The sequence below is a fragment of the Chrysemys picta genome, chromosome 18 (assembly GCF_011386835.1).
Source record: "Chrysemys picta bellii isolate R12L10 chromosome 18, ASM1138683v2, whole genome shotgun sequence".
Classification (NCBI taxonomy): Eukaryota; Metazoa; Chordata; order Testudines; family Emydidae; genus Chrysemys; species Chrysemys picta.
In genome coordinates, this window is record NC_088808.1 from 14,784,646 (window position 1) to 14,810,366 (window position 25,721).

A 25,721-nucleotide genomic window follows, 5' to 3' on the forward strand; every position below is an offset into this window, starting at 1 on the left:
TGCCACATACACAACACATTTACTTTGATGAGGAATTTGCTCTAACCGTTTCCAAGTGTGTGAAATTAACTTGAACTTTTATTTTCTACTGTTTAAGCAACCCATTCTGCCTGCTAAACAGGATTTTTGTAAGCCAAGCAAATGGAGATCTAAGGAAAGAGGAAAGTAAACTAGATACAGTAGAACCTCAGAGTTACGAACACCAGAGTTACGAACTGACAGGTCAACCACATACCTCATTTGGAATGGAAATATGCAATCAGGCAGCAGCAGAGACTCCCCCCACCCGCAAAAAAACGGGGGCAAATACAGTACAGTATGGTGTTAAATTTAAACTAGTAAAAAAATAAAGATTTGACAAAATTAGGAAACTGTTTCTGTGCTCGTTTCATTTAAATTAAGATGGTTAAAAGCAGCACTTTTCTTCTACATAATAAAGTTTCAAAGCTGTATTAAGTCAATATTCAGTTATAAGCTTTTGAAAGAACCACCATAAGGTTTTGTTCAGAGTTACGAACATTTCAGAGCTATGAACAACCTCTATTCCCACCACATTACTCATGTCCTTCTGAAATGAAGACATCAACTTACCTAAGTTGTTTTGCATAGCTGATTTCAATCTCCGTTCTTTCTTTTACAAACTTGATGTATTTTTCCAGAACATCAATTCCCCATTGCGTGTGTTTTTCTAAGTTGTCAAACTGATCCTGCAGTGAAACAAATAGATAGTTTAGTCTTGTTGAGTTTGGAGATAACTTAAAAAAACAACAATCCCCAAAAGGACACACCACTGAAGAGAAAGTATTGCTAATATTTTCCATGATTACAGACAGGCATTTTTTGTAGCACAGGTTTTTATCAGCCTAAGCTAGTTCAGTTCAAGAGAGGCCAAGACAGTAACTCTCAAGCGCTGCTTTATGAAACATCTTCATTTCCGAAAGTCGGGCTTGTCATGTGACAGTTTCTGAGCACCAAGAAATGCTTCAACAGAAGTGTACGGAGTTGTACCTTTAGGACTGCATTAATCTTATCACTACAGATAACTGCTAAAAGAGCCACAAATTCAGAGATCCACTCTTAACACCTCAACTGTTTTTCTCAGGTTGATAACACATCATAGGTATCATCTGAAACTTTGTGGACCCATTCCTCAAGATTTTCCTTTCAATAGTTGGCACTTATGGAACATCTTTCTACGGAACAGAGCTGACTTCCCATAGACCCTTATGTTTACTTACAAAATAGAAAACACACAAATAACTGATATGCCAAAAAATGACTTTAGCTCCGTTTACAGTAATCCTTCTTGTAAATCCACATTTACATACAGATGCTACTTTCGTCTTTAAATATTGCTGCCCCCAAAATGACTCATGTTTTCAATACGTCTTCTGCATCAAAAAGCATCCCATATGTCAGTTTGAAGTTTCCCAGATGCCAAGAGATTAGACAACAGTACATTCAGATTAATTACCAAATCATAATACGAGTTCTTTTAGGGTCTAAAGAGCTAATGCAAAAACGTCTTAGCTTTTCAAATTCTAGCTCTCAGATGTTATGTTGTCACTATTTAATTTCATTATACGAACAAAATACACAAGCCTAAGCTTCCCAGATCTAGCCTTCTGAAAATTATGATTCACAACACAAAATCTAACACAGGCCTCATTTCTTCCAGTATTTCAGAATGCAGGTGATGATCGGATGAGCATCTCAATTATGTTCCTGGCTGAAAGGTAGGGTGCAATAGAGCCAGCTTGCCAAAAATGGAATAGGTAGGGAAAGAGCACATAAATGGGAAAAAATACAAATTAAATCCTTAGTACTTTCCTGGTAAAGTCCATACTAATCTGCAACAGGTAACATTTTAGCAATTCATGTCTACATAACAACTTCGTTGCATATTTACCTTGACAGAAGTGCAATATGAACCCATTATTTATCTACCTTGTCTAGCTTACAAACTCTGCAATTCTCTACATCTTAGTTTCATGTCTTATGAAAGCTGTATGCTTAAATAGGTTTGATGTCAGATCCTCAGCTGGCATAAACTAATGTAGTTCCACTGAAGTCAATGAAGCTATGCTAATTTACACCAGCTGAAGATCTGGCGCTGTGCGACTTTCGGTTTGTAAAATCATCAGCTAACATCAGTAAAACAGACGGGGGGGGGAAGGGGGGAACCCACTTCCTTTGATTAGTAGAATATGAAAACAGACAGCACTCCCACAAAGTCTACTGCAGAGCACTAATATGTTGCTTCAAGCAGACTACATTTGGTGCAGTGTAACATATGTCAATCAAAATATAAATTCTCTTGACATAAGTACAGCTCTCTCTAGTGTATAGTAAGTCAGTCTTGCATAATGGAAGCTGCTACACTGCTTGCTAATCTTATTGCTCCATTCTTGGCTGGGCCCTTGACAGAGAGAGATTTGAATCAGGTCAAAAAAGGGCAATATACCGAATTTTATAAAGTAGCTTGTTAATATACAATACCGGAGCTATCTATTCTCATGCTTTGGTCTTGTCTAATTGCAAAGTTGCACTGGCTTAACTTAAGGTGCAATTTTAAACTGATTTAGTTAAATTGGAGCAATAGGTTTTTCATGGAGGCTTATTTCAGTTTAGTTAAGTTAATTAGGAACAGATTTTAACTAAGCTGAAATAAGGTATACTCAAACCAAAATAAGCCGCCCTTAAACCAAAATAAACCGCCCTTAAACCAAAATACCAGTAGTTACACTGCGGTGGGAGAGGCGGGAGTTACCTGAACTGGTGCAAATTTGTCTGTAAACAACCCAGGGGTTTCTCTAGACCCCCCCCTCACAGGCCGGGTGTACACCCCCCCACCCCAGTTACATGCAGTGTTGCCAATTTAGTCGTTGGTTGGAAATTTGAATTGAAACATTAATACACACTTTAAAAGCATATATAGTATATGAGAAAATACTTATACCTGAGAAAGCATAATGGGGTTGAAAAGTGTGAACAAAGCCTAGCTTCCTCATACAGCTGTTATTTAGGACAATGTCGGCACATTTGTTTCAGCTATATTGGCCTACCTAATAATTTCAAATTATTATTTATAAGCAAGGTCTGAAAGAGCTCTCCCCTGACACCTAGTGATGAGCCAGGGGTGGGTGGAAAGGCTTCAGGACCAGACTATTTGCATGAACTCACCTACTCTGCCTAGGTATCCAGCAGACAGAGCTGTGTTGCCCAAGTGATCAATTTTGGCTAGTGTTGGGTTACAAATCACTGAAATGTGTTATCCTTATTGTACGCGTAAAGGGCAGCAGAACTGTACGTAGCCTGCCTGAATGAGGGGGTCTCCCTCAGTGCTAATTTGTGCTAGGGCTAGCCAGGGCTGAGCCCCGGCACCTCTAGGCTTGGCAGTTCATAGCCCTGGGACCTCTGGGTTTGTCACATCAGTTATGAAAGTAACAAACTTGCTTGAGCCCCGGCACTTTTCACTACAATTTAAGCACTGGTCACCCTCAACTGAGCTGCACTCCATAAGCAGGAGGTTTGGATGCCATATCCCAGTGAAGAGAGAGAGAGGGCGGGTGGGGCACAGGTGTTTTGCTTGGTGGTGTGGGCTCTGCCTAAGTCACAGGCACTATTTGACCTGCCCCTCTCTCCCGTTTAGAGAGAGAGATGATTAGGTTTCATAAGTAACCACTAGAGCTGAAATCACTGATAATCAGGTCTAAGTGCTTAGACCTGCTGTGGGACAGTGTTTCTGTGGAAGAGACAGCCCAGCCTGCACTAGCAGCAAGGTTCCCCCACTGAGAGCTGAAATCACTGAGAGCCGGGTGGAACCTCAAGAGACCAACTCGCATAGCTCACCGTGGCAGCAGAAAGTGACAGTACAGGGCCATTAGGGACAGAGCGGTAGAGTGAACAGTGGCACAACAGACAACAGCAGCCAGAGCATTGAACCATATTTTAGTGACTCCGCTCCAGAATGCTGGATTTATGACTGGGAAACTTACATAAATATGTGTTTCCTAATAGGCCAAGATTTTTAAAATGCATTATTTGCCAAGATCATTGTCTCACATCATCGCTATCTCAAGAGCCCATTATCTCAGGGAGTTTCTATACTAAACTTTTTTTTTTATTATAATTATTTTTTATGTAAGAACGGCCATATTGGGTCAGACCAATGGTCCATCTATCCCAGTATCCGGTCTTCCTACAGTCACTATTCCAGATGCTTCAGAGGGAATGAACAGAACAAGGAATCATTGAGTAATCCATCCCCCGTCCTCCACTCCCAGCTTCTGGCTAACAGAGGCTAGGGACACTCAGAGCATGGTGTTGCATCCCTGCCCATCCTGGCTAATAGCCATTGATGGGCCTAACCTCCATGAACTTATCTAGTTCTTTTTTGAACCCTGTTATCATTTTGGCCTTCACAACATCCCTGGCAAAAAGTTCCACGGGTGACTGTGAGTTTGTGAAGAAATACTTCCTTTTGTTTGTTTTAAACTTGCTGCCTATTAATTTCATTCAGTGATCCCTGGTTTTTGTGTTAAGTGAAGGGGTAATAACACTTCCTTATTCATTTTCTCCACACCAGTCAAGATTTTATAAGCCTCTATCATATTCCCTCTTAGTCATCTCTCTTCCAAGCTGAAAAGTCCCAGTCTTTTTAATCTCTCCTCTTATGGAATCTGTTCCATACCCCTAATCGTTTTTGTTGCCCTTCTCTGTACCTTTTCCAATTCCAATATCTCTTTTTTGAGATGGGGTGACCAGACCTGCATGCAGTATTCAAGATGTGGGCAGATCATGGATTTATATAGTAAAAGTGGAGGTGCTTGGTTTGCCAGACTGATCAGCTAAGCCAATACTGACAACCTATATGAAAAGGCTGCAAAACACCATGCCTCTGGACTGCATCAACATGCAGAAAGCCTTATAAGCCAGTCACTGTCAAAGCCAATTTTAGAAGAACTTAATGAGACTGTTAAGAATGCTCGAGACACAACTCAGTTTATGTGAACCAATATGGCTGTTGCACCATACTTTCTATTTAAGCAAGAGATACCACACACTACAAACTGGAGGCCAATGTTAAGTGCACTGTCATTTGTTAATCCTGAAGTTGGACACTGGTTTCAAACAAGACTGGCAAATGCTCGCTATCTTTCTGAAAAAACTCAGCTGCAGTGCAATTAGGGTGACCAGATGTCCCGATTTTATAGGGACAGTCCCGATTTTGGGGGCTTTTTCTTATATAGGCACTTATTACCCCCCACCCCCATCCCGATTATTCACACTTGCCCTCTGGTCACCATGCACCAATGCAAATAGGCATCAAGTATTAAGTCATTGCGTATGTTATCTTGATGTCCGTGGTAGGCCAGCAGATGCATTCTAGATGTTCAGGTTATAGAAGACACATCAGCTGCATCTGTGACATCTTAGAAGAGTTAAATGCTTGTAAATTGAACCCCAAACAGATGGTACTTGTGCATTTGATCGAGCTACAAACTGCTCTTGAAGACATAGTGGAGTACAAGCTTTGCTCAGAGAAAAGTGTAACCCTAATCTCTCCTATACACACTGCAGAGGCCATCTACTCCGGAATCTTCAAAAGACATTAAAAAGCCATACATTTAATGGCTTTTTTATACTCTTTTTTTCAGCAAGAGTCCAAAAGGACTGAACGTCTTGGAAACAAATAGAAGATACACTGGGATTGAAGCTCAAATTAGTCCAACCTGAGAAAGCCTGCTGGCTTTCTCATGAGCGATTCTTGGCTGTTGTCTTAAAATTACTGCAACCATTATTACTGGCTTTGAAAAGTATCCACCAAGATTGGACAGATCTAAGTAGTGAGGCTGGCGGACTACTTTTGTTACTAAGTTCAGAGAACACTACTGCCATTCTCTCTCTTGTAAGGTCTACTGTTGAAACCACTTGGGTCATTAAACAATGTCATCCAGGCATCTGCTACAACAGTAGTAGATCTTTGTCCAGCAGTAGAAGCTACCCTTGGATCAATCAGAGATATCCATTGAAAATGTACTGGAAGAAGCAAAGACTTCATTCCAGAAGTTGACTAATGAAGGTACTTATATTGACTCCTTAAGTGAAGAGGACAAGAAGTGTTTGTAAAGCCAGCTGAAAAAGTACACATACTTGATTCTTACAAATCTACAATGGTGATTTCTGGATTCTACTCAACCTCTACATAGCTTTTACAGATACCTCTCTTATAAAACACCTACAGTTGAGTGGAGTGAGGCACTACCAGCAATGGGGCTGCTACGTGATCAGGCCAGAACAGAAAATTTTGAACACAGAGCGGAATATCATACGACAAACAAATGAAGATTTAACTTCAACTTCTTTATCATCACTAGTGGCTCAACCTGATCTTTGTGCTATGTTTCCTGGAATGAAAGAAGTAGGAATTCATCTCTTGCTACTCCCAGTCACAACAGCTGCGGTTGAGCATTCTTTTTCCTCATTGAATAGAATTTTGTGTTCTGAAAGAAGTCGCCTTCTGCCTGATCATGAGCATATCATGAAGGACTGGAAGTAATGGACACACAAGAAGACACCAAAGAGTGCAAAATTACAGCAAGAAACCAAGAAGGATGGAGATGTAGTGCTTCATAGTAGGCTTGACTAGCCAACTTTAATTTTTGTGACAATTTTAAAACACGAGTTAAATCTAATAAAATGGTCATGAAACATTTTTCAGTTTTTACTCTGGTACCATACAGCCTATCTTCGCCCTCACGGTCTCAACCCTCGTCGGCCCTCACCTCCCCGAATATTCCAACACCCCCCTAATTTCAATTCCTGGGGAAAACACTGAGACAACCCCTTATTTCAGGAGGCTTCAAATCTAGAGACAATACAAAGAGATAGCATGGACAGAATAACAGACCTCTCCTATCCCCAGAGGCAATTCAGGTCAGAAAGAGAAGGGGTGTAATTTCAACACAAAGAGACATCTTATGCTCACACTTGCAACCACATAACCTCTACTGAAGTCAATGGGATTGCACAGGTGTACCAGAGAGCAGAACTTGGCCTACTGTCTGTCTTTTAAGGTTTTTGGCAAAGAGCACTGCGAGCGACCACGCTCCATACTGTTCTATGAGATAGAGCGTCACTAAATACATCTAAACAGTATGTCCCAGAGGCAACCAGTCACCCATATATTTACATTCAGTCCCCTCAAACTTTTTGGAGAATTTCAAGGAGGGAAAGCCTCTTTCCAATCCCTTTTCATGCAAGTCACAGCACTCTCGTTGGGTACACTATATTAACAGCAAAGCTTAACATCCAACCGTACCCCTAGTGCCCTTTTCAAAGAGGAGGGATCACTCCTCCCCTTCCCTCCCCGCCCCAGGCACATTTCAAGGAGATATTACCCTTTGAAAAATGCAAAATATGCTGAACACTCACAAAGATACAACGAGTTCACCTTTGGAAGGTGATCTCCTTGCCATCTTTGTCGCCTGATCAATTTGTTTAACACCCTATTTTTAGAATACCAAAGAGATCAGAATATGAAAAACCTGATGATAACTCCTTGTGGCTGAATGAGTCAGGTCTGTCATCCCGTAAGTTAGTCTGCTCTGCTGTTTGAGTGGTCTGCCCAGGTCTAGTTTAGGGAAAGAGAACTCCATGGTGTACAGCACAAAGGAAGGGTTGAAATGCTGCAGTGCAGGTAGCTGTCTGACAGTAAAAGGTGCTAGAGCTGTTAAGAAAATACCAACTGTATAAATGGAAAGGAAGTAGAGATACTGGTCAGTGGCTGGAGTTGTGACCAATCGGAACAAACAGCTGCAAGAACTGAGCTCCACGAACAAGAATGAAGGCAAGATGAACTCTGGCTGCTTACTGTAGTCTTTGGGCTAGTCCACACCGGTAACGCTAAAGTGTTAATGTGGCTTGTGTGGTCGCAGCGCAGGGGAGTAGCTACCAGTGCTGGGAGCGCCTATATTGGTGCTTTACAGTGCTGAAACTTGCTGCACTCAGGGGTGTGTTTTTTTCACAGTAAACTTTAAACACCTATAGTGCTGTCTACCTTGTGCACTTTGAAATGTTAAGGATGAAGATTTTCAAATGCACAAAGAGTAGTTAGGTGAACAAGTCTCAGTGAAAGCCAATGAAAGCTGGATGCCTAATTCCCATTTGCGTTTTTGAAAATCTTCCCACCCCCTGCCAGAAATGGTATTAAGAAGGAAGTCTTTCACATTACCTGTACAAATGCACAAAACTAATAAGGAGCAAAGAAAGGGTGCAGGGGATATATTGCACAGTGGAAATGCCATAGCAGATGACCACAATTAGGAAAAAAGGTCACTTAGAATCATAGAAAATTAGGGTTGGGAGAGACCTCAGGAGGTCATCTAGTCCAATCCCCTGCTCCAAGCAGGACCACCACCTCCCTAGGTAACCCATTCGAGTGCTTCACCACCCTCCTAGTGAAATAGTGTTTCCTAATATCCAACCTAGACCTCCCCCACTGCAATTTGAGACCAATTGCTCCTTATTCTGTCATCTGCCACCACTGAGAACAGCCCAGCTCCAGCCTCTTTGGAACCCCCCTTCAGGTAGTTGAAGGCTGCTATCAAATCCCCCCTCATTCTTCTCTTCTGCAGATTAAACAAGCCCAGCTCCCTCAGCCTCTCCTTGTAAGTCATGTGCCCCAGACCCCTGATCATTTTTGTTACCCTCCGCTGGACTTTCTCCAATTTGTCCACATCCTTTCTGTAGTGGGTGGCCCAAAACTGGGCACAATACTCACCAGTGCCAAATAGAGGGGAATAATTACATCCTTCAGTCTGCTGGCAATGCTCCTACTAATGCAGCCCAATATGCTGTTAGCCGTCTTGGCAACAAGGGCACACTGCTGACTCATATCCAGCTTCTCATCCACTGTAATCCTCAAGTTCTTTTCTGCAGAACTGCTGCTTAGCCAGTCAGTCCCCAGCCTGTAGTGGTGCCTGGGATTCTTCTGTCCTAAGTGCAGGACCCTGCACTTGTCCTTGTTGAACCTCATCAGATTTCTTTTGGCTCCATCCTCCAATTTGTCTAGGTCACTCTGGACCCTACCCTCCAGTGTATCTACCTCTCCCCCCAGCTTAGTGTCATCTGCAAACTTGCTGAGGGTGCAATCATCCAGATCATTAATAAAGTTATTGAACAATACCGGCCCCAGGACCAACCCCTGGGGCACTCTGCTGGATACCAGCAGCCAACTAGACATGGAGCCGTTGATCGCTACCCGTTAAGCCCGACAATCTAGTCAGCTTTCTATTAATCTTACAGTTTTCATCCAATCCATACTTTTTTAACTTGCTGGCAAGAATACTATGGGAGACCGTATAAAATCTTTGCTAAAGTTAAGATATATCACGTCCACTGCTTTCCCCACATCCACAGAGTCAGTTATCTCAATATAGAAGGCAATCAGGTTGGTCAGGCATGACTTGCCCTTGGTGAATCCATGTTGACTGTTCCTGATCACATTCTTCTCCTTCAAGTGCTTCAAAATGGTTTCCTTGAGGACCTGCTCCATGATTTTTCCAGGGACTGAGGTGAGGCTGACTGGTCTGTAGTTCAGCAGGTTCTCCTCCTCCCCTTTTTTAAAGATGGGCACTATATTTGCCTTTTTCCAATTGTCCGGGACCTCCCCCTGATCGCCACGAGTTTTCAAAGATAATGGCCAATGGCTCTGCAATCACATCAGCCAATTTCCTCAGCAACCTCAGATGCATTAGCTCTGGACCCATGGACTTGTGCATGTCCAGCTTTTCTAAATAGTCCTTAACCTGTTCTTCCACCACTGTGTTGTCCAGGACAGCAGTGTGGAAGCTGACCTTGTCTGTGAAGACCAAGGCAAAAAAAGCATTGAGTACTTCAGCTTTTTCCACATAATCTGTCACTAGGTTGCCTCCCCCATTCATTAAGGATCCCACACTTTCCCTGACCTTTTTCTTGTTGCTAACATTCCTGTAGAAACCCTTCTTGTTACCCTTCACATCCCTTGCTAGCTGCAACTCCAACTGTGTTTTGGCCTTCCTGATTACACCCCTGCACACTTGAGCAATGTTTTTATATATTTTATATATTTTTACACTTGTTTCTTTGCAATGAAAAGAACACAAACTTGTTTTCCAATAGTATGATCCACTTTCTCTCCCCTGAATCAGAGAAGCATTTTTAACTGGACAATGGATTGATGAGGATACCTATATTACAGCATCTCCAACCACCATCTGTATGTGTTTTTGTACACCTCATTCAAATTTCTCCTTCAGACCCACTTTTTCCATGCTGTCCACAAAAAGAGAGGGTCAAAAATAGCTTAAAGAAAAAGATAGCACTTTTCATTGAATGAAAAGGATGTGCACATACCTAAATCCAGTAACCACCTATTCATACTACTATAACCTTTGTCCCTACATGTCACACCATGCATAATATCAGGCCCTGGTTCCTGTAAGTGGACTCCTACATCCATGTGAAGCCCTTGGGACTTCCCCAGTTCCACGGATTCCGTTTAACAAAGAGCTTATGACGAAAGGGCCGGCACCTACAAGCTGACCTATGTGGCTCCGTGTGGGTGGAAACTTGCACAACTGGTGCCTTAGGTTGTACAGAGACTGTGTCTTTGTATTTGTTCTGTAAAGTGCCTAGGATGCAGATCTTTACCACCATAAGAGAAGAGCTCAATAGAGGAAAGAGAAGACCTTTAGTCATTAACTTTAATGGGAATTGGGCATCTAAATCCCTTAGGAACCTTTGAAAATCTCAGCCCCCTGGCAATGTGTGTTTCTAACAATTTCTGTTTCCATTCATTCTTCTGGAGTATTTTTAATCACAGCCCCAAATCATGTCAAACCCATGCATTCTTTTCACAGCTCTGCTGCATGCTTTTTACTCTGGCAACGCTAAACCTGGAAACAGTCACGTGTGCTTGTTTTTCCGCATTTTATTCCAACTGACAGTTGCAAAAGATCAGACGATAGCAATCCAGAGAATGCCTGTACTGCAATCCAAGATGTGACTGCAGCCCAGATAGATATAGGCAAATATTACTAAAAATAGCAGTGTAGGTGTGGTGGCATGGGCTTCAGATCAGGCTGTTCAAGCACACCTGTTGCCACATCTATAGTGCTATTTTAGAAATACTATGTCTACCTGAGTTGCAGTCACACCTTGGATTGCAGTACAGACATTCAGATTCATTAGCACAGCAAAACACCGTAGGAATAAGGAAAGAAGTCATCAAAGATGGTGCTGAGCAAAGCAAGGAGGCAAAGAAAACAAAAAACACACTGTACAGTTTCTTGCACAATAAAGGAAAATGAAGATTGTCAACATCAGTCAAGGTTTTGGACTAAAGCAACAGTTTATGGGTATTTTAATCCATACCACCATACTCTCAAATGAACTCTCACAGATAACTGATAAAAGAAAAAACACTTTTTGCAAAATGATCACTCCATATCTGACCTCTCAGTCCTCAAATGAAACCTGCACGACACCTTCAAAAGATGAGCTTGGGAGCTTAAATTCATGACTTTGCTAGACACTAAAAATCATAAATAAAGACACTGTTTTATGGCTTATTACAATAATCTGTAATCCATTAACGTCCCTTTTTTGTGCTATGACTTCAGAAATGTTAACTGGCCCACTTCATCTTGAATGGTCTCTTTTAATATGCGCGATTCCTGAAGAAGAGCTCTGTGTAGCTCAAAAGCTTACCACTTTCACCAAGATATTATCTTTATTAATGATCTTTATTAATGATCTGGAGGATGGTGTGGACTGCACTCTCAGCAAGTTTGCAGATGACACTAAACTAGGAGGCATGGTAGATACACTAGAGGGTAGGGATCGGATACAGAGGGACCTAGACAAATTAGAGGATTGGGCCGAAAAAAACCTGATGAGGTTCAACAAGGACAAGTGCAGAGTCCTGAACTTAGGATGGAAGAATCCCATGCACTGCTACAGACTAGGGACCGAATGGCTAGGTAGCAGTTCTGCAGAAAAGGACCTAGGGGTCACAGTGGACGAGAAGCTGGATATGAGTCAACAGTGTGCTCTTGTTGCCAAGAAGGCTAACGGCATTTTGGGCTGTATAAGTAGGGGCATTGCCAGCAGATCGAGGAACGTGATCATTCCCCTTTATTCGACATTGGTGAGGCCTCATCTGGAATACTGTGTCCAGTTTTGGGCCCCACACTACAAGAAGGATGTGGAAAAATTGGAAAGAGTCCAGCGGAGGGCAACAAAAATGATTAGGGATCTGGAGCACATGACTTATGAGGAAAGGCTGAGGGAACTGGGATTGTTTAGTCTCCAGAAGAGAAGAATGAGGGGGGATTTGATAGCAGCCTTCGACTACCTGAAGGGGGGTTCCAAAGAGGATGGAGCTCGGCTGTTCTCAGTGGTGGCAGATGACAGAACAAGGAGCAATGGTCTCAAGTTGCAGTGGGGGAGGTCCAGGTTAGATATCAGGAAAAACTATTTCACTAGGAGGGTGGTGAAACACTGGAATGCGTTACCTAGGGAGGTGGTGGAGTCTCCTTCCTTGGAGGTTTTTAAGGCCCGGCTTGACAAAGCCCTGGCTGGGATGATTTAGCTGGGAATTGGTCCTGCTTTGAGCAGGGGGTTGGACTAGATGACCTCTTGAGGTCCCTTCCAACTCTGATATTCTATGATTCTATACCTCACCCACCTTGTGTCTCCAATATCTTGGGACCAACATGGCTAATACAACACTACAAAGATAGCAACTGTCAATCTACCTAATATTAGGCTGATTCAGAAAAAAATAAACGGTGGTATGCTCCCAAATTCTGGCTATACTCCAAGATCCACTCCTGATGCCAAGTGGAGATGATGCTCACAGCAGTTTTTGGAGATCAGCATAATATCATCACCCTTCTTTCAAGAGTGTTTTGATCAGCATTGAAATAGTTAATGTTTGTGCCCATGCAGGATTGGGGCCTTAATTTGTCATCATTAGGTTTCAGTCCCCTACCCACTCAGATGAACGGAGCAGATCATATTTCTCTGGCAGTTATTGTTTCCAGGCATCTGAAGACTCAAGTAGACAGCACTACATGATTCACACTAAGTTCACACTTGGTAGTTTTCTTTACAGATGGAAGGGCTAGAGACTTGGAGTCAAATTCCGTTCTTACTCCACTGAAGTTATTGAATTTATGCCAGGAGAGAATATGGTCCTTTATTTTTTTAATTAAATATTAAGTTCTGGAGGAAGGAATACTAGTATCTGCTGGAATTTGAACCATTATGTCATCTATCCAGAACGGCTTGAAGCAGGTTTAGATAGCAGTGTTTAAAACACTGGTGGTTGGTCTATAGCAGGGGTAGGCAACCTATGGCATGCGACTGATTTTCAGTGGCACTCACAATGCCCAGGTCCTGGCCACTGGTCCGGGGGGCTCTGCATTTTAATTTAATTTCAAATGAAGCTTCTTAAACATTTTAAAAACCTTATTTACTTTACATACAACAATAGTTTAGTTATAGATTATAAACTTATAGAAAGAGACCTAAAAATGTATGACTGGCACGCGAAACCTTAAATTAGAGTGAATAAATGAAGACTCAGCACACCACTTCTGAAAGGTTGCCGACCTCTAGTCTGCAGTATTGGTCCCACTGTTACTTCCTCTGGTGAAGGCCTGGTGGCAGTGCAGTCATGGGACACTTAAGAAAATGCTAGTGTAGACACAGTCAATGTGGAGAGAGCCTTAGAATTGTGTGGCAAATTAATAAGAGGAAATTAACCAGCCAATATTTAGTATTTCTGTTTCACTTTTAGTAACCCAGCCACAGAATAAGAGAACTGTGAATAGTGAAGGTTAAAAACACTTGTGGGAATTTCTAATTCTCTAATTTTGATACATTGAGGTTCCACTCCAGATCCCCAAAAAGTCTTGTTTTCCAACCCTATCCAAAAAAATCAAAGGATTGTTACTGTAAGGGTATTAAACATTAATTTTCATCCTTGACTCTGACACCTTTTTATCCCATTGCCATCCTTCCTCCCTTCCTCATTCCTGGGGGGGGTGGGGGGGGAGGGGCAAAAAAATGAAAGAAAAGATCACAAAATTTAAAAAAAAAAAATCACAAAATTTAAATTATGTGTTTTCATAATTTAATAATAATAATAATAATAAATAAGGGAAGAACTCGTTGAGAATTTGAAAATAGAAGGCAGCTTAGGTGAAAGTGATCATGAAATCATAGAGTTTGCAATTCTAAGGAAGGCTAGAAGGGAGTACAGCAAAATAGAGAATGGATTTCAGGAAAGTGGATTTTGGTAAGCTCAGAGAGCTGATAGGTAAGGTCCCATGGGAATCAAGACTGAGGGGAAAAAAACTGAAGAGAGTTGGCAGTTTTTCAAAGGGACACTCACTATTAAGGGCCCAAAAGCAAGCTATCCCACTGGTTAGGAAAGATAGAAAAAATGGCAAAAGACCACCTTGGCTTAACCACGAGATCTTGCATGATCTAAAAAATAAAAAGGACTCTCATAAAAAAATGGAAACTAGGACAGATTACAAAGGATGAATATAGGCAAACAACACAGGAATGCAGGGGCAAGATTAGAAAGGCAAAGGCACAAAATGAGCTCAAACTAGCTACCAGAATAAAGGGAAACAAGAAGACTTTTTATCAATACATTAGAAGCAAGAGGAAGACCAAAGACAGGGTAGGCCCACTGCTCAGAGAAGAGGGAGAAACAGTAACAGGAAACGTGGAAATGGCAGAGATGCTTAATGACTACTTTGTTTCGGTCTTCACCGAGAAGTCTGAAGGAATGCCTAACATAGTGAATGCTAATGGGAAGGGGGTAGGTTTAGCAGATAAAATAAAAAAAGAACAAGTTAAAAATCACTTAGAAAAGCTGGATGCCTGCAAGTCACCAGGGCCTGATGAAATGCATCCTAGAATACTCAAGGAGCTAATAGAGGAGGTATCTGAGCCTCTAGCTATTATCTTTGGAAAATCATGGGAGACGGGAGAAATTCCAGAAGACTGGAAAAGGGCAAATATAGTGCCCATCTATAAAAAGGGAAATAAAAACAACCCAGGAAACTACAGACCAGTTAGTTTAACTTCTGTGACAGGGAAGATAATGGAGCAAGTAATTAAGGAAATCCTCTGCAAACACTTGGAAGGTGGTAAGGTGATAGGGAATAGCCAGCATGGATTTGTAAAGAACAAATCATGTCAAACTAATCTGATAGCTTTCTTTGATAGGATAACGAGTCTTGTGGATAAGGGAGAAGCTGTGGATGCGCTTCTCGGCTCTCTGAGCTGTGGCGCAAACCTAGTACCTAGACTTTAGTAAGGCATTTGATACGGTCTCGCATGATATTCTCATCGATAAACTAGGCAAATACAATTTAGATTAAGCTACTATACGGTGGGTGCATAACTTGCTGGATAACCATACTCAGAGAGTTGTTATTAATGGTTCCCAATCCTGCTGGAAAGGCATAACAAGCGGGGTTCCGCAGGGATCTGTTTTGGGACCGGCTCTGTTCAATATCTTCATTAACGACGTAGATATTGGCATAAAAAGTACGCTTATTAAGTTTGCGGATGATACCAAATTGGGAGGGATTGCAACTGCTTTGGAGGACAGGGTCATAATTCAAAATGATCTGGACAAATCGGAGAAATGGTCTGAGGTAAACAGGATTAAGTTTACTAAAGACAAATGCAAAGTGCTCCACTGAGGAGAAACAATCTGTTTCACACATACAGAATGGGAAGAGACTGTCTAGGAAGGAGTACGGCAGAAAGGGATCTAGGGGTTATAGTGGACCACAAGCTAAATATGAGTCAACAGTGTGATGCTGTTGCAAAAAAAGCAAACGTGATTCTGGGATGTATTAACAGGTGTGTTGTGAGCAAGACACGAGAAGTCATTCTTCCGCTCTACTCTGCGCTGGTTAGGCCTCAACTGGAGTATTGTGTCCAGTTCTGGGCACCGCATTTCAAGAAAGATGTGGAGAAACTGGAGAGGGTCCAGAGAAGAGCAACAAGAATGATTAAAGGTCTTGAGAACATGACCTATGAAGGAAGGCTGAAAGAATTGGGTTTGTTTAGTTTGGAAAAGAGAAGACTGAGAGGGGACATGATAGCAGTTTTCAGGTATCTAAAAGGGTGTCATAAGGAGGAGGGAGAAAACTTGTTCACCTTAGCCTCTAAGGACAGAACAAGAAGCAATGGGCTTAAACTGCAAGCAAGGGAGGTTTAGGCTGGACATTAGGAAAAAGTTCCTAACTGTCAGGGTGGTTAAACACTGGAATAAATTGCCTAGGGAGGTTGTGGAATCTCCATCTCTGGAGATATTTAAGAGTAGGTTAGATAAATGTCTATCAGGGATGATCTAGACAGTATTTGGTCCTGCCATGAGGGCAGGGGACTGGACTCGATGATCTCTCAAGGTCCCTTCCAGTCCTAGAATATATGAATCTATATTAAAAAAAGAATTAACAAGACAATGAAAGCCTAAGTCCCACATGGCAACATAGTGCAAACAAAATACAACAAAACACAAATGCCCAAGGACCTATACTAAAGCTATGTCCAAATGTAACAGTTTTCAAGCAAATAAATAAAGTAATACACCAAACATACAATAATATTGCAAGAACCATTCAGAAAGTAGAGGTGAGCAGAAAGTACAGAAGCATGTTAGCTTCTGTCTGACTCAGTCGTCACTAAATGAAATAAGACTTTCCACATAAAATCTGTTAGTTAATGAAGTCAGTGCAGCTCAGTCAATGCACCCAGCAAAATATCCATCTTTATATATTGTCAAGAATGAAATGGGATTAAAGGAGATTCTGTACCTTTTGCTTCATGAAGCACGTAAGGGTCAAGTAATAGCACCATGGAAGAAATGCATATCTTTTCCTTTCAAACACTGTTCTTGCTTTAAAGGACATTTCAAGGGGGCAGAAGGAGTGGGGGAAAGATGAGTATATCTACTGCTCACTGAGAGAGTTGTTTGTGATCATACATATTTTACTTGTAGCTTTTCCATTCATTCAGACCCGTCAGTCTATTTTACCATTCGGGTACCTATATATCCTCCCTGATATTTCACTTTGAACATGCAAAATATTGCACCTAGAGTTAGCCCATAAATAAAAAACCCACCCAGGAACAAATCTACTATACTACTACCCCCCTACCCCTTTTATCCTCATCCCCTGAGGTTGTGTTCTGTGCGGGTTAACTGATGTTTAACTATTTCTGGGTCCTTTCAGATATACTTAAGGAATTAATCTTGGGCAGGAAAAAATAAGATTCTTTGCTGCATTACTGGGTAAATCTCAACATAAAGAACAAAATCTCCTTAACGTCCCAGAAATTAAGGGTAGAAAAAGATTAAGTTCTAAGCCCATCCTATGTTCTTGAATGAACTCAACTCCTTATTTCAGCAGGTGAGTGAATGGAGAAGCAACTATAATGCTCCCTGCTGAGTCTTTGCTCTTTGGGCTTCCCTTGCCTTAGGCCCATGGAGAATGAAGCGCCATCTCTCCTGGGGCCAGTCAATATCATTCTCTTCCTCACCCCAGCTCAAATGAGGCCAGGCCCAGAGCACACCTGCTGTGCCACCCTGCTGCCAACCCCAGTCTCCTTCTATTCAGCTTCATTTTATTTGTCCTTTCACTTATGCTGAAGAGGTGATAGACCAGAGGGAAATAGCAATGCAAACGGAGCAGCCAGGGGAATGCTTAAGCTGCAACTGGGCGGCTAGAGTATGAAACTGCTGTTGGGGCAGTGGAGAGAACTGACAAGCTGAGGGTGAACAGGGAGTGAAAGGAATGGTGACTGTGTCTGGGGGTACTGAGTAGATGATAAATAGCAAGGCTGTGTGGTTGTCTGCGGTGTGTGAGAGGGTGACTGGTGTGAAGCCTGTGGTTCAGAGAGAGAAGGGAAGAGTTTGGTGTGAAGCATGGATGGGAGAGCACATCCAGGGTGCACAAATGGGATTGTGCATCTGCCTGCAGTACGTCTATTGCTGAATGGGTGAGGGAGTTCTGCGCATTGGTGGTTTTGTTATATGAGGGCAAACCATTTTTTGCTGGACCTAGTAAAGGTTCTCAAAAAGCCTGTCTTAAAGGCTTAAGGACTTGACCTCACTCCCATTGAAGTCAAGGCCTGACTTGAGTTCAAAGGGAGTCTGAGCTTGAGCTAGATCCCTTACATTAAGTGCCACCATTAAAAGAACAGGAGTACTTGTGGCACCTTAGAGACTAACAAATTTATTAGAGCATAAGCTTTCGTGGGCTACAGCCCACTTCTTCGGATGCATATAGAGTGGAACATATATTGAGGAGATATATATATATATACACACACACATACAGAGAGCATGAACAGGTGGGAGTTGTCTTACCAACTCTGAGAGGTCAATTAAGTCAGAGAAAAAAACTTTTGAAGTGATAATCAAGATAGCCCAGTACAGACAGTTTGATAAGAAGTGTGAGAATACTTACAAGGGGAGATAGATTCAATGTTTGTAATGGCTCAGCCATTCCCAGTCCATTAAAAGAGAAAGTAGCACTAATGGGAGTTACTCAGGAGAACATCCACAAATGAAGATGGGAACATAACCCATAACATCCGAAGAAGTGGGCTGTAGTCCACGAAAGCTTATGCTCTAATAAATTTGTTAGTCTCTAAGGTGCCACAAGTACTCCTGTTCTTCTTTTTGCGGATACAGACTAACACGGCTGCTACTCTGAAACCTGTCATAAGTAAATAGACTTCCTTTGTAATCCCTAAGGGCATTTTTCATAGAACACGGCACTGAAAAAGCAGTTAATTTCCCTCAAATACGTTTATATGCACTGAGGTTTTGGGCAGTGCATGACTTTACCACAACGAGAACCAGGTGTCATAAGTAGCCTATTCGGAAATAAATATTCCCTTCAAAGCACAAAATTTTACTTGTAAAATTCACACAAGAAATCCCAGAATAGATCTGGTTTTTGTTTTTAAATGTGCTATAATACATAAATTAAAATTCAAAGCGCAGTATATGATATTTTCCTCTTTAAGGGTCTTTAACAAAAAAGAAATCTCTATTAATGCCAGAAGTCAAACAAAAACACCATCTATCCTATTAAATTCAACCTGCCTTACAATCTTTTTCTGTATACATTAAGTTATTTATGTTGAGTTAAGAGTCATATGCCAGGAATGCTATTACATATGCAGCGCCTCATTCTCTCACTGATACCAGTGCGACTCCAGTGGATTTACTCCTGATGCACACCGGGGAAAGCAGAATCTGGACTACAGTATCCAGAGAGCCGCACTCAGTTTCAGAAACTAAACAAAGGCTGCTACTGCTGAATCCCACTGGGGCACAGAGGTATAATTTTTGCATGTCTCTCATTAGTGTTGATAAGAATTGTTTAACTAGTTTAAAAAAAACAGTGTTATGCTCTTCCTTCCCCCCATCCTCGGGGAATAGGAAGAGGACTAAGGCCTGATCTACACCAGGGCGGGGGAGGGAGGAAGAAATCAATCTAAGTTACGCAACTTGAAGTCCACGATGAGTAGATTTAAGTACGTCGGGTCTTCACTGCGGTGAGTTGACTGCTGACACTCCCCGGTCGACTCTGCCTGCGCCTCTCAGCCTGGTGGAGTACAGGAGCAACGGGAGAGCACTCGGGGGTCAAGTACGTCGCTCGGCCCGCGCCGCTTCCAGCAGCTCCCATTGGCCTGGAGTAGTGAACCATGGACACTGGGAGCCGCGATCAGCCAAACCTGCGGACGTGGCAAGTACACAAAGCGGCCCGGCCCACCAGGGGCTTTCCTTGCACAAGCGGCGGAACAAGTTTGGGAACCACTGGTCTAGATAATACTTGGTCCTGCCTCCGTGCAGGGGACTGGACCAAATGACCTACCGAGGTCCCTTCCAGTCCTAAATTTTTGTGATTCTATTAACTTACCTAATCCTTTTTTGAAGCCAGTTATACTATGGGCTTTCACAATATCCCCCTGATAATGAGTTCCACAGGTGGACTGTGTATTGTGCAAAGAAGTACTTCCTTGTTTTAAACTTGCTACCTATTAATTTCATTGGGTGCCCTCTGGTTCTTGTGTTATGTGAATAATTTCCTTATTCACTTTCTTCACACCATTCTTGATTTTATAGACCTCTATCATATCCCTCCTCAGTCATCTCTTTTCCAAGCTGAACCGTTTCAGTCTTTTTAATCTCTCCTCATATGGAAGCTGTTCCATATTGCTAAAAACATTTTTGTTGCCCTTCTCTGTACTTTTTCCAGTTCTAATATATCTTTTTTTACATAGGGCAACCAGAACTGCACATAGAACATAAGAATGGCCATACTGGGTCAGACTAAAGGTCCATCCAGCCCAGTATCCTGTCTGCCGACAGTGGCCAATGCCAGGTGCCCCAGAGGGAGTGAACGTAATGATCATCTGACAAACAGAGGCTAGGGACACCAACCTTACCCATCCTGGCTAATAGCCATTAATGGACTTAACCTCCATGAATTTATCTAGTTCTCTTTTAAACCCTGTTATAGTCCTAGTCTTCACAACCTCCTCAGGCAAGGAGTTCCACAGGTTGACTGTGCGACAAAGAACGTCCTCTTATTTCTTTTAAATCTACTGCCCATTAATTTTATTTGGTGGCCCCTAGTTCTTATATTATGGGAACAAGTAAATAACTTTTCCTTGTTCACTTTCTCCACACCACTCATGATTTTATAGACCTCTATCATATCTCCCCTTAGTCTCCTCTTTTCCAAGCCGAAAAGTCCTAGCCTCTTTAATCTCTCCTCATATGGGACCTGCTCCAAACCCCTAATCATTTTAGTTGCCCTTCTCTGAAACTTTTCTAATGCCAGTATATCTTTTTGAGATGAGGAGACCACATCTGTACGCAGTATTCAAGATGTGGGTGTACCATGGATTTATATAAGGGCAATAAGATATTCTCCGTCTTATTCTCTATCCCTTTTTTTAAATGATTCCTAACATCCTGTTTGCTTTTTTGACTGCCGCTGCACACTGCGTGGACGTCTTCAGAGAACTATCCACAATGACTCCAAGATCTCTTTCCTGATTAGTTGTAGCTAAATTAGCCCCCGTCATATTGTATGTATAGGTGGGGTTATTTTTTCCCAATGTGTATTAATTTACCATTATCCACATGAAATTTCTTTTGCTATTTTGTTGCCCAATCACTTAGCATTCAAAGTGTGGGCATATCATGGATTTATGTAGTGGTATTATGATACTCTGTTTTATTATCAATTCTTTGCTGAATGGTTCCTAATCTTGTTCGCTTTTTTGATTGCTGCCGCACACTGAGCACATGTTTTTCAGAGAACTAGCCACCATGACTCAAAGATCTCTTTCTTGACTGGCGACAGCTAATTTAGACCTAATCATTTTGTATCTATAGTTGGGATTATAATTTCCAATATGCATTACTTTGTATTTATCAACACTGAATTTCATCTACCATTTTCTTGCCCAGTCACTCAGTTTTGTGAAATCCCTTTGTAACACTTTGCAGTCTACTTTGGACTTAACTATCCTGAGTAACTTTGTATTATCTGCAAACTTTGCCACCTCACTGTTTACCTATTTTTCCACATCATTTATGAATATGTTGAACAGCATAGGTCCCAGTACAGATCATTGGGGGATACCAATATTTACCTCTCCAGTGAAAACTGACCATTTATTCCTCCCCTTTGTTTCCTATCTTTTAACCAGGTACTGATCCATGAGAGGACCTTCCCTCTTATCCCATGACTGCCTACTTTGCTTTAAACCCTCTGGTGAGGGACTGTGACAGGTTAGATCACAGAAACCCCCTTGGGAGCTGCCACCCAATGTGCCAAGACTACTTTTATTCCTGTTTTCCCTGCCAGCTCAGGACTCCAGCACCCTGTCTTGCTGAGCCAGACACTCCCGTCTGCTCCAACACAGACCCAGGGTCTGAATCACTTGTTTCAGTGATGGGGGGAAGGAAGAGCATAACACTGTTTTTTTTAAACTAGTTAAACAATTCTTATCAACACTAATGAGAGACATGCAAAAGCTGCAAGTTTACCTAAAAACAGTTCACAGTAGTGTGCTTGTCTTTAGCACTCAGATGCCCAACTCCCAATGGGGTCTAAACCCAAATAAATCTGTTTTATTTATAAACTCATAAATTGTTCACCCTCTATAACACTGATAGAGAGATATGCACAGTTGTTTGCTCCCCCAGGTATTAATACATACTCTGAGTAAATTACTAAATAAAAAGTGATTTTATTAAATACAGACATTAGGATTTAAGTGGTTCCAAGTAGTAACAGACCAAACAAAGTAAGTCACCAAGCAAAATAAAATAAAATGCGCAAATCTATGCCTAATCAAACTGAATACAGATAAATCTCACCCTCAGAGATGCTTCAGTAAGTTTTTTCTCAGACTGGACACCTTCCAGGCCTGGGCACAATTCTTTCCCCTGGTACAGCTCTTGTTGCAGCTCAGGTGATAGCTAGGGGATTCTTCATGATGGCTCCTCTCTCTCTCCTTTGTTCTCTTCCACCCCTTTATATATCTTTTGCATAAGACGAGAACCCTTTGTCCCTCTGGGTTTCCACCCCCCCACACTGGAAAAGCACCAGGTTAAAGATGGATTCCAGTTCAGGTGACATGATCACATGTCACTGCAAGACTTCATTACTCACTTGCCAGCACACACATATACAGGACGACTCACAGGTAAACACAGCCATCTGCAGACAATGGGAGTCATCAAGATTCCACAAAAAGAAGAACAGGAGTACTTGTGGCACCTTAGAGACTAACAAATTTACTACTCTGCTACTCTGAAACCTATCAAGATTCCAAACCATCATTAATGGCCCACACTTTACATAATTACAATAGGCCCTCAGAGTTATATTTTATATTTCTAGTTTTAGATACAAGAGTGGTACATTTATACAAATCAGATGATCACACTCAGTAGATTATAAGCTTTGTAATGATATCTTACAAGAGACCTTTTGCATGAAGCATATCCCAGTTACTTTATATTCACTTTTTACCATATTTTTCTAAAACTATACCAGTTATATTATATTCACTTACCCTGTTTCCCCGAAAATAAGACAGTGTCTTATATTAATTTTTGCTCCCAAAGATGCGCTAGGTCTTATTTTCAGGGGATGTCTTATTTTTCAGAAATGAAAAATGCCTTATTATCGGTGGATGCCTTATTATCGGGCAGGTCTTATTATCGGGGGGATGCCTTATATTACAACGAGAGGCAAAACTGTAAGTAGGCCTTATTTTCGGAGGATGTCTTATTTTCGGGGAAACAGGGTATTATCATGTTTTTATAAAACCATATAGACTGCACAACGTCACAGGGACTTTGTCAAAAGCTTTTGAAAGTCCAAATACACTGCTGACAGTATCCAAACAAAAGAATGAAAATTACAAGGGCCTACTGGGATTCACTCCTGCTGTTCTAAACAGTATAGACAAGAGCAGTGAAACTAACCAGATTCTGGTATATTTCATTCTGCTGCTGATGTTGGAGGAGATTCTGAGCTGCACCTCTCAAGAGTTGCAGCCTGGTGTTTAGTAACATTGGTTAAATATATGTTGTTGTTCTAATAAGATTTTTAACCTGACATGTTCTTGTAACGTCTCAGTACTTCACCCCCACAATTTAATTTACAGGCACTCTTATCCTTTAATGCTTTGACCTCAAGTTAGGTTAGCACTAATTCCCAATAAATCATATGGTGCATGGCTAGATCTTTGGAATTGCTATCAAATATTTTTTTTCTTCACTCTATGAAGCTCTCCCTTCATATGCCAGCTGTTAAAACATAACGATCCACAAAACATCTGTCTATACACTTTACCTTTGGGCAAATGTGTACTAATTACTAAAAACAAACCAACACTTCTGCTCATATGGAGGATATCACCGGAGCAGAAAATTAGCGTGTTGACATGTTTCACACTTTTTGAAGGATCTACAGAAAATACAAAATTTGCAATTTATACCAATACCGTAAATCAACATGAATTGGTACACAGTGTTCTACGAGAGCAGTGATTCAAATTGTAATTGTTGATGGTAACATTTTGGGGAAATTGGGCTACTACACAAACGTTTTCCTTGGTAACCTATTTCAGGTTTGGTTAATCTTGTAGAATAGCTAAATGGTTCTATACATTCTCAGTAGGTAATTTGTGCATAAAGTTAGAGTTTGCAAATATTAAACGATGCTCTGAGAATAGAACTTGGCGTTTAGGAACTCCAGAATTGTAATCTCAGCTCTACCATTGACTCCCTTTGTGTTAAGTCACCTGGGGCTTGATTTTCAGAAATTCTGAGAATCCACAACCCCATTTAAAGTTAATGCCAATGGGGGAACTTCTAAAAATAAGGCAATTGTCCTCTGTTCTTCAATTTTCCTATCTTTTAAAATAGAGATAGTAGTTACTTCACAGGAATACCATGAGGGTATGTTGGTTTGTGTTTTTAAAGTATACTGAAAATGAAAACAACTGTTTATGTTATTCTTAATAGGAAGAGAATCTCCAGGATTCTTAATACAAGAAAGGATAACAAAACCAAGATGCAACCTAATTATCAAATTTAAATAAGAGTACAAACAATTAAAGCCCCATTTACACCAAGACAAAGTGCATGTCTACAGAGATGCACAAGTTTAATTTAGTGTGATTTTAAACCAATTTAGTAAAACTGATGCAAAAGGCTGCAGATACTCTTATTTTTGTTTATATAGGTTTATTTTGATTAGGAACAGATTTAAACTAAACTGAAATAAGCCTGTCTTAGGGGTTTGCACCAATTTAACTAAACAGGGACAAAATTTATATATAGAAAGAGATAAACCATAACTTTGCCAGTTACCTAAACCTTATGATTCCCTACCACAATTTTATAATGGTGGTGGCCCATTTACACTGCAATAGGGCTAGAAAACAGACTCCCCCCAAATTGAGTCAGACAACAATGTGCTGGCATAGGCTGTTCAATTTTAGATGGGCATGAAGAGCATGATTCAAAACCAAGGAGATTTCAAGAAACAGGGAGGCTTTTGTTGTATATATTTGAAAACTTATCTAAAAATCAGTTAAAACTGCTTTCTAAAGAAAGATTTCTTTAAGAATGTTAAAGATACAATAGGTGAATAAAATGTTAAAATTTAAGTACGAGTTGAAGAGTGCCATTTAAAAAGGAAAAGGACAGATTGGTGTTTTAAGACTCGGGTTTCTAATAAGCAGAACACTTGGCCCTGGTATTTCAGCTCTTGAGAGAGGTGACTCAGCCTTCTAACTTAAATAAATTATGTATACAAGGTAGTTCACTATAGGATAGTGAGTGGGGTATGCAAGGTCTTTCAAATGAAACCTTAAAAATCAACAGATCCTGTTTACTCTATGTAGACATAAAAGAACCCATGAAACGGTTTTATTTTTATAAAAAGAATAGGGGATTACCCTGGTTTCCTGGACTCAAATTGTCCTCCTATTGTTGTGCAATGCGCTGGGAATTGGCTGCTGCTCTCTATCCCAGGTATGGTGTGCTGGGGTGATGCTTATGCAGTCGTTTGGGATGGAGGACACTA

The 25,721-nt window shown here is 41.2% G+C and overlaps 1 protein-coding gene across 23 annotated transcripts in view; it reads right to left on the bottom strand.

Annotated features, from left to right (window-relative positions):
* The window catches only part of FNBP1 (formin binding protein 1), a 159,916-nt gene that overhangs the window by 100,608 nt on the left and 33,587 nt on the right, over positions 1-25,721 (bottom strand). For 21 of the 23 annotated variants that reach the window (XM_065572563.1, XM_065572556.1, XM_065572559.1 and 18 more), the window contains one exon: positions 592-707. Coding sequence is in view for 18 of the 23 variants with exons in the window: in XM_065572556.1 (XP_065428628.1) it covers positions 592-707 (116 nt within the window). In the remaining 5 variants the exon portion in view is untranslated. Of the gene's footprint in view, positions 1-591; positions 708-25,593; positions 25,720-25,721 lie in introns of those variants that run through there. The other 2 variants (XM_065572564.1, XM_065572561.1) reach the window with 1 other exon arrangement.